At 48.2% G+C, this 13,863-nt stretch overlaps 1 protein-coding gene across 6 annotated transcripts in view; it reads right to left on the bottom strand.

Moving 5' to 3' along the window:
- Sergef (secretion regulating guanine nucleotide exchange factor) overlaps positions 1 to 13,863 on the bottom strand; it is a 200,233-nt gene that overhangs the window by 118,805 nt on the left and 67,565 nt on the right. Inside the window, exon 11 of one of the 6 annotated variants that reach the window (XM_055613499.1) lies at positions 12,040 to 13,585. The exons of the other annotated variants lie outside the window; for them this stretch is intronic. Within the exon in view, the coding sequence (XP_055469474.1) occupies positions 13,541 to 13,585 (45 nt within the window). The 3' untranslated portion in view covers positions 12,040 to 13,540. Of the gene's footprint in view, positions 1 to 12,039; positions 13,586 to 13,863 lie in introns of those variants that run through there. 6 annotated transcript variants of the gene reach the window in all.

Below are 13,863 nucleotides of genomic sequence, written 5' to 3'. Positions count from 1 at the left end.
TTCCGAATAGAGCAAGGGAACCCGAAACAACAGACTGACAGGAGGTCCTGGGGGAAACTTGTTTGGAACTGTGCTGCATTCCAAGGTAACTTCCGTTATTATGTAAGAAGCAAAATACACTTTCCCTCAGTGCCCCAGTCATGTATTCATTCAACAAACACCCATGGGAAACCCATTAAGTACCAAGCACTGTGACAGGCAGGCAGCAGAACACTGGCCGACTCTCACAGAGGTCCTGCCCTCGGTGTGTGGGTCTTTCATGCTGTTGTCTCAGGTCTGCTTCAGATGCTTCCCCCTCCGTGAAGTCTCCCCCGACTAGCACCGTGCTCTGGGCTAAATTAGGATGGTCTAGTGCTTATCACCACCACTGTTCCCCCTGTCTCTGTCTCCCTCTGCCTCTCTCTCCCTCTGCTTCTCTCTCCTTCCCCTCCCTCCCTCTCCCTCTCCCCCTCCCTCCTCCTCCCTCTCTCCCTCTTCTCTAATAAGGTGTTTTAATGCACCTTATTACAATATTGGGTATGCATGGGCATATGAATGCCAGGGCAGGCATGTGGAGGTCAGAGGACACCTCCTTCCAGGATGTGAGTTCTGGGGCATGGCTACTGCTCTTTGGGCTTGAGAGCAAGTGCCTTTACCCACTGCGCCATCTCATCAGCCTCCTCTCCTTCCTCCACATTTTACAAACTCATCATTCTTCTTCTCCAGCAGGGAGGGGGAACCATGTACGTAGGGCCCACCTCTCCTGTGACTTGAGATGACTATAATACATAATATTAATAAGTCCCCTGGAAATAAATAAAAAACCGAAGCTTGCAAGGGAAAACTCTAAGCCCTGAGTACAGTGAGCTACGTACAGGACTAGAGTTCAGCCAACCCAACTCCACCACTCGGCAGCTGTGTCCCCCTATCAAGTCTGGTCAGCACAACAGCTAATGCTCACAGATTAAACCACAGGACGTCGATGAGGGGGCTGGCACAGAAGAGACCTTCTACAGACATTACCCTCCTGCTCCAACCTGAACTCCTGCCATCAAGAACGAACTGGTTAGCACCAAGGCAGGACTCAACCCTACAGGAACTCATTAAGGCAGGATTCAGGCATAAGTGACAACATGGCACTTGGGGAGAGCAGAGCAGGGACAATAGCCCAGATAAAGGTCCCACCTCCTTTAATTTGTTTGGTCAAAGAACACTTGGCCCAGCCATGCCCTAAAGATGGAAAACAAATGGCTGCAGTCGTGGGGAGAAGATGGCGGAGACCGAGCCCATTCCTCATACAAAAAAGGGGGGGGCATTTGAAGAGCACAAACAACTCATACAAAGCTTACTCTTAACCCTGCTGTCCACAGGTAACTCGGAAGGAGGCTAAAGATCTATACATAGCTAGATCAGGACCAGCCAAAGGAAGGCTGCACTGGGTAATGAGGCCAGCTCCAGGTCAAGGCCCGGAGGACAGGGCTCAGTGCAAAGCCAGGCCACCTACTAGGCATGCAATTCAGAAGCAAGTGTTTCCCTTATCTAACTGTCATTTCACCACTTGCAAGTGGAAAGGATGAGAACTAAGAGTCCTTAAAGCACTGAAGTTGTCTTCTGGGTGCATGTCAGTCAGCCCCATCACAGTGATGTCTGTGGTGCTCTTTCACACTGCAGATAAAACAGTCTTGAGGAAGTTCATCTAGCATTCCCTCGAGCTTTTTGGTCCTATGGTTCCACACAGTGCCTGCTCCATCAGTACCCAAAACTTACTAGATAACACCATCACTCATGTGCCCAGAAGCAGCAAACATTTGTTACCTGCCTGGTTGTTCAGGTATCTAAGACTAGCTCGGGTACCACAAAGACTAATCAATAACACTGCCAGGCAAAACCTACAAAGGAACACAATTCTCTCCTTTCCTTGCTTCCCACTGCAACAACAGTAACACTTTTAATGAATTGCTGACTTGCATGGAATAGCAGGCACGCAATAGAAGGGACCTCGGTGCAAAATATTATGCTTAATTCACCAACAGTGCCACATGGAATATTGTAATCCACTCAAAACTCAGGACCTTGTTCTCACGGAAGGCCTAAAAACAATGTCCAATACGCCAGGCTTGCAAAAGAACCCATCCCCATGGAAGCATGCACCCTGCACCCAGTTCATTCCCTGCAACTATTTTGGAGAGCGAGAGAAACACAGTAACAAAGTAAGATGATAGTCTTTAAAGAAAATCTGCCTTTCAGAGTCACGCTAGGTGAAAGGCGCGGCACCCCGGAACTGGGCCCACACTCCAGAACACTGTCTGTGTGCACCCGGACTGAGGAGCAGACCACCAGCTAACCCTGGGGCGGCTTCTCAGCACGTGGCACAGGCCAGCGGCACAGCCAACACCTGGAACATGGGAGAAACCAAATTATCAGGCTCCATCCAGAGCTGCTGAAACAAAAACGCTGGGATTCCGGCAAGCTGCTGCTGATTATTATACTAATAGCACTGGTGGGGTGGAGAGATGGCTCAGTGGCTAAGGGTTACTCTTCCAAAGGACCCAGGTTCCATTCCTAGTAGCCACAAGGTCGCTTGCTACCATCTGTAAGGCCGGGTGATCCACCACCCTCTTCTGACCTCTGCCGGCACCGCACATGGCGCATAGGCATGCAGGCAAAACACTCACACACATAAAGTAGAAATAATAGCAAGAGAAATTAACAGTGGACGAAACAAGTTTCATTCTGAGACAGAATATCACGTATCTTAAGCAGGCCTCAAACTCAGAGGTCAAGTTGAACTCCAGACCCTCAACTGTTAGGACTGCAAGTATAGACCACCTGTATGGTATCTGCAGTTGTGCCATGCTGTGGAGGAAAGCCATGGTTTCAGCCATGCCAGGCAAGCAATCTACCAGCTGAGGGACAGTCCCCATTGGCTCCCCCAACACATAACCTGTGATTTTTGAAAGGGTCTTAAATGCTGGAATCCTGGAAAAGCAAGCTTACTAGAGGGGCAGACAGAAATGCTGGTTCTGATGCCGCAGGGGCTGCTGAGGCCGAGCCCTCACCTCAGAGGAGGCCCCAGCATCCTCCTCTCAGGCCTACACACAGCAACCGGTCAGAGCCACTGTCCCATCTGGTTCCCTTTCTTAGACAGGGCACTTGGGTAAACAGAAGACAAAAGAAAAGAGAGAGAACAGACCAATAAATGTACATGAGGTTCCTTGATTTCCTAATCATCTCATTGCTGGGACCAAAGATCTGACCAGAACTTTAGGACGGGCTTATTTTGGCTTGAAGTTTGAAGGACTCTGGCCCATGATGCTGGGCAGCATGGTAGGGGTGGACACTCGGCAACTGTTCCCTAAGTCTCAGGGCACTCCTCCCTTTCCTGCTTTTCTATTCAGTCTAGAACCCCTGCCCTCAGGGTTGTGCCATTCATACTGGGGGGAGTCTCTTCCACTCCGTTAAACCTCTTTTCAAATGCATGCTCACGTGTACACACACGAGAGAGAGAGAGAGAGAGAGAGAGAGAGAATCCAGTTGACGATGGAGATTAACCACTGCAGTTGCTAACTTTGAAAAATGAAGGGAGACTTTCTAGGAAGATGAAATAAATGTGTGGGAACACATGGGGCATTGCTCAGGTCGGGGTTTGCTGAGCCCTGAGTAATAAATTTGAAGAGATCAGTCTAAGGAGAGAAGGTCTGGTGAAGAATTATCCAGGAATTTCTTGACTTCTGTCCTGAGCTACTGTGGGGGACTTCCTGGTGCTCTTCCAGCTCAGAGTGGCAATGGGGATGCAGAGAAAATGTGCCGTCAAGTAAGCTTGCTCAGGGCATACAGAACAGTGGACTGTCTTATGGATATTAATTCAATCCATGGCCAATTCAAACCTATCATTAGGTTTGTGTAACAAAAAGTGCTCACAGGAGATGCGTCTCTTGGGGCCATCATCCCCTGAGTGGGGATGCTGGGCTGTGGAAAATGGAGAAAGGGAGCTGAGTACCAGTTGGCACCCCTCTTCTCTGTTTCTTGACTCTTACTGCCACGTGACCAGCCAGCTTCAAGCTCCTGCCACCCTGCCTCCCCCACATGCTACGCCGCAAACCGTGAGAACATGATGGAGTGCAGTCTTGAGCCGTGAGTGGAAGCGAGCTTCTCCCATCAGCTGCTCTTGCCTGGGTGCTTTATCACAGCAGCAGGAGGCAAGGCCAACACACGAGTCTAACATTAAGCTTTCACTGCAAGTATTTGATTTTGAAATGCCTATTTTTCTGGATCAAAAAATCAATGTCAAGGTCTAATTTTAGGAGTGAAATGCAGTTTTCTTTCAGCACACGAGACAATGTTAACTACTGAGAAATACAGCAATGCAGAATCAGCTCCTGAAGATTTGAATAGAGGTTCCTCAGGCCACAAAAAGAAAGCACATACATGGTCAACAGGACCCATCTTTAGTCTAGCTCAGGGCTGGAGAAATGGCTCAGCAACTGAGAGCACTGGCCGCTCTTCCGGAGGACCTCAGCTCAATTCCCAGTGCCTCTCAAGCACCTGTAACTCTAGTCCTAGGAGATCCGGTGCCCTCTTCTGGCTTACTTGGGCACTGCACACAAGGGATGCACAGACATAAATGCAGACAGAACACCCAAACATGTAAAAAAAAAAAAAAAAAAAATTAGGCCAGGTGTGACAGCGGGTGTCTTTAATCCCAGCAGTCGGGAGGCAGAGGCAGATGGATCTCTGTAAGTTTGAGGCCAGTCTGGTAAACAAAGTAAGTCCAGGACAGCCAGGGCTACACAGAGAAAACGGGCCTCATGGATGGATGGATGGATGGACGAACGGACGGACGGACGGACGGTTTAGATGGCATATATACAGCACACACAAATACTACATGTTACATATGGAACCTGTGACTACATTTGACAAATGACACTTGAGCCTCTGTAAATTTTAGTGTTCCCAGAGGGTCCTGAAACAGTCCCCTGGGAATACAAAAGACAACTATGCTTTTAAAACCAAGCAAAGAAAAATTACACTGTTTTCAGGATTCCATCTTACAAGCTGGGCAGACAGGGGCTAGATTCCAAATTCACCCCATCTTGGAAAGTTTGGTTTGAGTAATTCCAGATGTTGTGACAGCTCTCCTAAGTCCAGCCAGGACCAATCAGCTGGGGTGATCAGTTACTCTTCCAGTAACGGTGACTTCAAGAAACTTCTGCTAAAAATGGACTCAAATTCTGAGAGTACGGGCAAAGGCTCAGTGGACTGACAAGACTTTGCAAGCAGTTTTCAGAGCAGACTGAGGGATAAAAGCACAGTGATGTGTCTCTAAGCACTGAGAACCTTTAAGAAACGTTATCCTCTGGGTCCTGCTGCTGTCATCCAGGAAGGTTTATAAATCAAGCGATCGAAGGGCAATTTCATTTGAATGTTTCCTTAGCTGCTGTATTAACAAAAGAGAATGTAATACATGGTAAATATGTATTTGACAAAACAAGAGCTTTCCATCTCTCTTGATTATTATTGGATATTCGAATTCAAACAAGCCAAACCATCCCTCAAACAGTTCAGATCTCAAAGCTGGGTAAATATTAGCTCAGCCTGCCTCCCAGCTGCTAACCCGGAGTTCAATGTGACTATGCATTCAGGAGAAAAGAAACTGCAGTGTCATTTACCTTGAATTATAACTCACTGACCTACTGAACCCCCACATCTGACAAGCCTCCTCTTCTAATACCCACTGCTTCACATAGCTATTGGCTCCCTCTGCACCTCAAAAGGGCCCACGTCAACGGGATGGAGCGGAGACGAGGCTGGGCACAGGAGCTGGCATGTAAGGTCTTTCTCCCCAGCAATTCCAGAGCACATGACATCTGTACCCACAAAAGAAAGACTAAAGACCAAAGCACACTGGGTGGAGATGGCCAGATGGGTCAGCAGGAGACCTCCACACTGAGGTCAGTGTGTGCCACACACAGTGGAAGGAGAACCTGAGGCTGCCTTCTCACCTCTAAACATGTGCCACGGAGCAGACACCCTAACATATACAAGACAAGTAAAAATGTAATTACAAGAAAGGTTTAAATGCTCTGGGTAACCTTGGCCAAATGAATTGCTCAGAAAAATAATCAGCCTGTTTTTTCTTTTGTATTATTATACTTAGTATTGTAAGTAAAAGCATCTAAAGAAAAAAAAGATCATCTACTACCCTGCCACCTAATATCACTCCCTATCTTTTCCAACAGTCAGTATTTCCTTCAAGTTCCTATGTGACAGCCAGCAATAGAGGGAGGCAGGTGGATCTCTGTGAGTTCAGGACCATCCTGGTCTACATAGCAAATTCTATGTCAGCCAGAGATACATAGTGAGACCTGGTCTCAAACAAACAAAAAACAATTCACAGCTAGGTGGTGGTGGCCCACAGCTTTAATCCCAGCACTTCAGAAGCAGAGGCAGGAGAATCTCTGAGTTCGAGCCTCCCTGTCTCGATTTAAAAAATAAATAAATACACCGTTCACATATGACTACAAACAGAATTCTACTCATTGACAATGTACTAAATATTTTATCTGTCTGTCTGTCTGTCTACCCATCTGCTATGCTAGGAACTAAACCCTGGGCTTTGTATGGGTTACACCTCTAGTCTTCTACAATCAAGGAAAATATTTGCAGAACCAGGTGCTATGAGCCCCACTGCTCTATGAACTTGGCAACCAAGGGCCAGGGTTCATTTTTCCACTCCCTACTTCTCTACCTCTATTCTTTTTAAAAATGTAATTATAAATTTTTATTTTTGTGTACAAATGTTCTGTATGCTTGACTGTTTGTGTGTCATGTGTGTGCCTGGTGCCCAAAGAGGCCAAGAAGAGGTTACCAGATCCCTGGAACTGGCATTGCAGATGGCTGTGAGCTGCCTTATGGATGCTGGGACTCTAACCCCGATCCTCTGCAAGAGCAGCCAGTGCTCTTAACCCCTGAGCTGCCTTTTCAATTCAATCACAGCAGTTGTAGTTTAGACTTTGAGGTTCTGTACAAATTTTTATAAGAAAATGGATCTAGTTCTGCCAAACACTTAAAAACTAAGAATAGACACAATTATGAAATGTTGGACCCGGAAAGAATCTTAGCCAATGGCTTTGTGAATGCTAAGAGGAGACCATAAGAGAAGAAAGACTTGCCCAAACTTTTACACGCAATTAAATTCATTCAGTGACTATTCACAAAATGCCAGGCATTGATTGGGAAGATTTTGAGAAGTCTTGGGAGCTGGGGAGATGACTCAGTGGTTGAGGTCACCAGCTACCCTTGCAGAAGACCCAAGTTCAGATGCCAGCACCCACGTGGCAGCCCGAAACCATCCGTAACTCAGGCTCCAAGCAATCAGGCACCCTCTTCCTGACTCTGCGGGCACCAGGCACAAGTGTGGAGCACAGACAGGCATGCAGGCAGAGCACCCACATACACATTTAAAAAGTTAAAAATAAACAAATCTTTAAGAAATCCAGCTTTCTCGGTGCCTACAGTTTAGAGGAGCAAGGGTGTGAGCAGTGGACTAGCAGCTGAGGTAGCAAGGGGGAGTAGAAGCCAGGGCATGGGGACTTAAGATGGCAAGGGGTGAGAATCCACTGCCAGGAGTCACCTACATGCCCAAAAAGGACACAGCCATGTGCTGCATTTTCCATGATCCAGGCTAACTCAGAAGATGAAACGATCTAGCTGAGCGACTGTAATTTCCTAGGACTCCATTTGTTTCCTTTAATGTCACGAAGAGCAAATTAGCATAATACCACAGGATGTTAAAACTACTGGGTGAAACTATGAGGCAGAGCTAGAGAAACAAAGGAGCATGGTGGAGACCCCTGCCAGGCTTGCTCTGCTGTGTGACACTGGGCAGTACTAGGTTCTCCTGGCGTCTCTCGGAGCCTGTAGAATAAGGAGCCGAGGCTGAGGTTCTCTGAGGTGCCCATCGGCTATGAGTAGTGCACATGCTATCTGATGACAACAACAGGGTAAAGATGAGAAGGATTTGTGGCACCGAAGGGCCCTGGTGTTTGCAGTGTTCCTGTGTGCATTGTCCCCATCTGAGAGCAGACGACAGGCTGGCGTTCTTTCCATGTCCTAATAAGGAAGACAGGCGTTCAGTCAATGCAAGGTCAGCCAAGCTTCTTGCTCTGTGCGGTCTCCGCTCTATCCAGTCTCTGGCCAAGGAAACCAACCAGGACCTCACAAAGGGACTTGCAGAAATAGGGGTGCTCCTCGAAAGACACGAGCACAGTCAGAGCACGCAAGAGCCTTTAAGACCCTAACTGAAGGGCAGGAGCCTTTCCAGGTGAGGGCGGAGCACACGCACATACCTGTTTGAGCGTGAGCAGGGGGATCAAGAACCAGAACGTCAACTTTAGTCTTGCTGTATTAAACATACTGTCAAGGGCCTTCAAAAGTCTGTCTGGTTGGCCAGTGTGCTTGCACAGGCTACAATTCCAGCAATAAGGGAGTTTAGGAGATCTGGCTATACACAGAGTTCAAGACCAGCCTAGGCTACATGGAAAAAACTAGATAAAATTCCTGTAATATAATATTTTATTTCTAGAAATTATTCCTTATAAAATAATTACTAGCAGTGCAGAGATGGTTCAGTGGTTAAGAACAATGGCTGCTCTTTAGAGGACCCAAGTTCAAATCCCAGGACCTACATGACAGATCCATCTGTAATTCTACCCCCCTCCCAAGGAATCTGACACCCTCTTCTGACCTCTAAGAGCACTGCATGCACAGAGTGTACACACATACAGATAAGCAAAACATAAAAAGTACAGTGTGGTTAACAGCACTGGCTGGTCTTACAGAGGACCTGGGTTCAGTTCTCCACACCCGCACGGCAGCTCACAGTCTGTAACTCCAGTCCCAGGGGATCTGAAGACCTTGTCTGACTTTCAAAGGTACCAGGAACCTATATGGCACACAAACATACATGCAGGCAAAAATAACCATACACACAAAATAAATACTTTTTTAATAATTTTAATTTTTAAAGATTTATTTATTTTTATTATTTATACAGCACTCTGCCTGCATGTACACCTGCAAGCCAGAAGAGGGCACCAGATCTCATTACAGATGGTTATGATCCACCATGTGGTGCTGGAAATTGAACTCAGGACCTTTGGAAGAGCAGACAGTGCTCTTAACCTCTGAGCCATCTTTCTAGCCCCACAAAATAAATAACTTTTTTAAAAAATAAAATAAATTTAAATTTTCTGAGAAAAATAAAATTATAGTTAACCAAACATTTCTGTATAGAGCTGCCTAACTTGTAACAGAAAAACCTCACAAACAACCTAGATTTCCAAAAATAATCACATAAATTGTGACATATCAAAACAGTGTTGAAATGTTGTTTTTAACATGTTAAATAACTGTTTGAAAGGAGAGCTAACGTAGGGGAATTATACCAACATTACTATAGATGAGAAACTCTACATAAGGCAACCATACTATGTGAAATATCTCATGTTTTTAAAAACACTATAAAAAAGTATGGAAAGATAAACTGGGATGTTTTCAAGCGGTTTCCCCAGTGCGGTAAAAGTACGTGTAACTCTACAATGAGCACATGTTATTTTTAGAACAAGAAACTGAAAATTACTTTTTAAAAATAAATCCCTATCCTGCCTACCTCATAAAGTAATAATAAAAGCCAATAAAAGAATAAGCTTTTGTTTATACCCTAAAATGGAATCCCCAGGAGAGAGGTGACCCCAGCCCTGGTGATCATGTGGTGTCTGGCTTAGACTCCAGGAGCTGGGGACTCTAGCCTTCTGTTGAAAGCTCTGCCCAGAGATGTGTGGTTGGGCCGCAGCCGCCGCCCTGCCGCTGCCACTCTGCCCAATGACACACCTCACTCAGGCAAGCGGCAGCTCACGGCCAGGAGAGAAATGCGGACAAGCCTGAGCAGCCAAAGGCTCCCTGCCCTGCCTTCACCAGTCCGCATACCCGTACCAAAGGTCATTCTGCCCAGAAACCACCATGCTCCGACCTTTGCACAGACTGTGCTCCAGGTCCACGTAAGTGCTGGCCCTGAGGGTGCGCACTGATTTCACTATAGCACTAGACATAAGAAAAAGGGGCTGTTGAAATAACCCCCAGCATTTTGTTTGTCCCATCACCAGTTTGACCCACTGTTTTAAAGATCAATATCCCCTTCAGGACAGCCAGTGAGACTAATGCCAACCCCAAAGAGAACAATATACTTCAGTAGGCTTGGTCTTCAGGTAAGAGCAGTAATATCCCTCCAGGCACCTGCATGCAATACAGAAAAATGAGAGCAAAGGAGGAAAGCGGCTGGCTGAGAGCCAGGGGGCCAGTCATTGGCCACCTGAAGCTAGAGCCCCAGTTTGCCCACACTTCTAGTTCAATGTATTATGTTACGGGGTCTCCGGATCTCCAAAGACTCTAGCACCTGATATGGGGGGGGGGGGACAGTACAGACTATTACACCTTCACAGTGGGGAGTGAGGACTTGACAGTGAGCAGAGAAAGGCATGTGTAAGCAATATGGGGATCCTAGGTGACGCAAGACCAATGTGGTATAAAGCAAGGCGGCAGCTGGGAGGACTGGTGCCCTCGCGGAACCCCTGCTCCCGGGGGCTGAGGCAGGAGGATCACAAAGGAGGTTCGCTTGGGCTGTGTAACATGATCCTGTCAAGGCTAGAAAGGAAAGGGGAAAGGAGGGGAGACAGCAAGGACAAACTGATGTTCCGTAAGTACAGAATAAAGTAACTGCTCAGGTTCACCAGACAGCCTGGGGCCACCGCAAAGGGGTAAGACGAGGCCTGCGCCATGCAAAGAACAGGCGCCACCAGAGTAAGTGTCAGCCTACAGCATATGCACGTGGGCAACACTGAATGGACCCAGCAGGATGGCTGGGTAGGTATGCATGCACATATGTATTATGTACATACGTGGGGTGGGGGGAAGTGACATAAATTGGGCACTCATAAAATTTTCAAAAAATATTTTAAATAAAAGAATGCCAGGCATGGTGACACACCCATCATCCCCGCACTCAGGAGGCAGAGGCAGGAGGATCTCTCTGCCGTTGAGGCCAGCCTGGTCCACATGGCGAGTTCTGGACCATGCAGGCTACACAGTGAGACTGTCACAGTGAAGAAAGGAGGTGGCTGCAGAGGTGGCCCTCCATCTTGACTTCTTGCTGCTGCTTGGCTGTACCCTGTCCTCAGACTCTGACAGTTCAGAGAGGGAGGGCACACTTCCTCTTCGATGGCCATATTTTAATTACCAGTCCATCTTTTGAAATGAGCAGAAAAGACAAAGGCGTAGATGAAACAGGGATGAAGCAGGAAGAAAGGAGGTGAGCGAGCAGGGTCCCAGGAGAAAGCATCTGTACACCATTTCCTTTCTGATGTAGAGGAGAGGCTCTGTCACAGTCTCTATGTACCCACCCAGCCAGCCAGCCCCACCCTCCTCCCAAGCCTGCCAGTTTCCAAGGCAAAGAGGTGTCCAGGTGGCCACTATGGGCAGAAGAAACCAGCTCTCCCCTGCTGCCCTATGGAACAGTCTGAGCCGCCTGCCCGGGCTTCTCACTGGGAGGCCTGCTGACGGCTGAGGTCTAACTTGGATGCTGTGACGCTGAGGCGCCACACATGAATGCAGTGAGGTGCCGGATCCTCAGATCATTCAGGGAAGGGTGACCCCTAAGGGATGAGGCAAGCTTGGGGGCCTGGAGAGGCCACGGCCAGTAGGGAGCAAAGGCATGGGGGAGTTTCCAACGACGCAAACACAAAGAAAAGGCCAGCCTCTGGGTCAAACCCACAGCGCAGTGGAACCCTGGCCATCTGGCAGCAGATGGCTGTTCTATTCTAGACCTGGCCATTCCCCTGGAGAAAACCCCTTGCGTAATGGTACTGTCAGCCCCGTGCTCAAATCACACCCCAGGTTCAGATACAGCCAGGGCATGCAAACAAGAGCCGAAGACTCAGCAGGGCCAGAAAAGGAGGAGCAGCAACTTGTTTTATGTTTTTAAATGCCTCTTTACCTGAAGACATAAAGGCAAAAACAAGCATGTATGTGTACATAGTCATATTTATATGTGCATTTACACACACAGGAACCTGGTAATGCCCGCCTTACAGAGGGAAGAATTTGGAAGACTGAAGTTCAGCTGCAGAGAGCAATGCCAATAGTACAAAAGCTGTGAACCTGAACAGCCACACTTGCCCTCCTGCCTGCTCCCAGAGAAAGCTGAGCAACAGGGCAAGGCTGGGGAAAGGGTAGGCTGAGGCAGGACCAGCTAGAGCAGGAAGGGCTAGGGATGAGATCTCGAAAGGGCTTGACCACGGAAGGGGCCCAGGCAGGGGCTCGCTGGTTTCCTGGGGGCCCTAGCAAGAGATGACAAAGGCCCAGATTCATGGGCCTATTTTCTTTATATTTAATTGTTTGAATTAAAGGTGTTTAGTGCAAGAAAGCCACAGGAAACTGTGTGTAAAGGTCAGAGGTCATGCAGGTATGATGCCTCAGGACTGGCCCACCCTGCTGTTTTGAGGTAGGGTCTCTCCTTTTGTCTAGGACTCACTGAACTGGCAAGGCTGGCTGGCCACTGAGTCCTAAGATTTGCCAGTCTCTGACTCCTCAGTGCATCTTAAGCACAAACCACCATGCCCAGTTTTTTCACACAGGTTCTGGGGGTCAAACTCAGTCTACTTAACCAAATGAGCTAAATCCCTAGGCCCCAGAAAAATATTTCTAATAAAATGGTGCACTCTCCAGCCTGGAGCCCACTTCCCACTTCCAGTCTAGCAATGAGGGCAAGAGCTGAACTGCAAGGACCCAACAACCCAGCGAGGTCCATTCTAGTAGTCTCAACAGGAAGGTGAGAAAAGCATTTTTCAGATCACAGAGGCATCAAAGGACACTCAGGCTGATCTGTGCCTCAGCACTTCCCTCCCATGTCCCCGTGCTAACAAGGCCACCTGGGGTAGGCAAAGACAAACGGACTGCCAGGCAGGCTGTCTGGGTGGCAGCCAGTTCTGCCGGCTGAGCCGCAGTGCAGCTGTGGCCAGGTGCTCAGCCCTTTGAGCTCTAGTGTTCCCACGTGTAAAACAAAGACGCTAATGGGCACTAATATGATTAGCAGAAATAAGTGAGCCACACACACAGAGTTCGCAGGTAGAGAAAGCCTTGAAGAGCAGCCGTCAACCCCTGCCCAGACTGGAACACCTGTCTCTGAAAACGCTGGCTGGTCTTGAGGGTCCCTCTCCGGTTTCCCTCCAGCCTTTCTCTAGAGGTCTAAAGGCTGGGAAGTGAGCTTATAGTCACACAGGTCTTAGCTGCTATTCCATCGTGTTTCCCTTCCCCGGTGATCGTGCCAGTGCACAGCTTTTTCTGTGCGTCTCGGCCACAGGAGAAACGTCTATATAAAGCCAGGCCATTTTTACAGTTGACACCGTCCCAGCCATGCCGACCAGCAACCGCATCGTCTGTCGCTGCGGACACACGGTCTTCCACGTTTCCACACAAACGTTGGAACAGCTTGTCAACTCCGTCCCTAGAAGCCTCCCGGACTATGGAATCGCATGATCCACAAATCAGCCTGGGGAGAGAGAAAAACCGAGCACACTGTCCCACAACTGAGTGGAAGGGACAGACGACTCCATCATACAGGCCTCCTCTGGCTTTTTCAGCAGTGCCTAGCAATGTGTCCCCACCACCACACCACACACCACACAATAACCCTCCACACCACACCACACCACACCACACCTCCACACCACCACACCACACCATACACCATACCACAACACACCTCCACACCATACACCTCCACACCATACACCTCCACACCATACACCTCCACACCGTACACCTACA

This window comes from Psammomys obesus, unplaced genomic scaffold (genome assembly GCF_907164565.1).
Source record: "Psammomys obesus unplaced genomic scaffold, mPsaObe1.curated_primary_1811, whole genome shotgun sequence".
Taxonomy (NCBI): Eukaryota; Metazoa; Chordata; class Mammalia; order Rodentia; family Muridae; genus Psammomys; species Psammomys obesus.
This window is presented reverse-complemented; position numbering and strand designations above follow the sequence as displayed.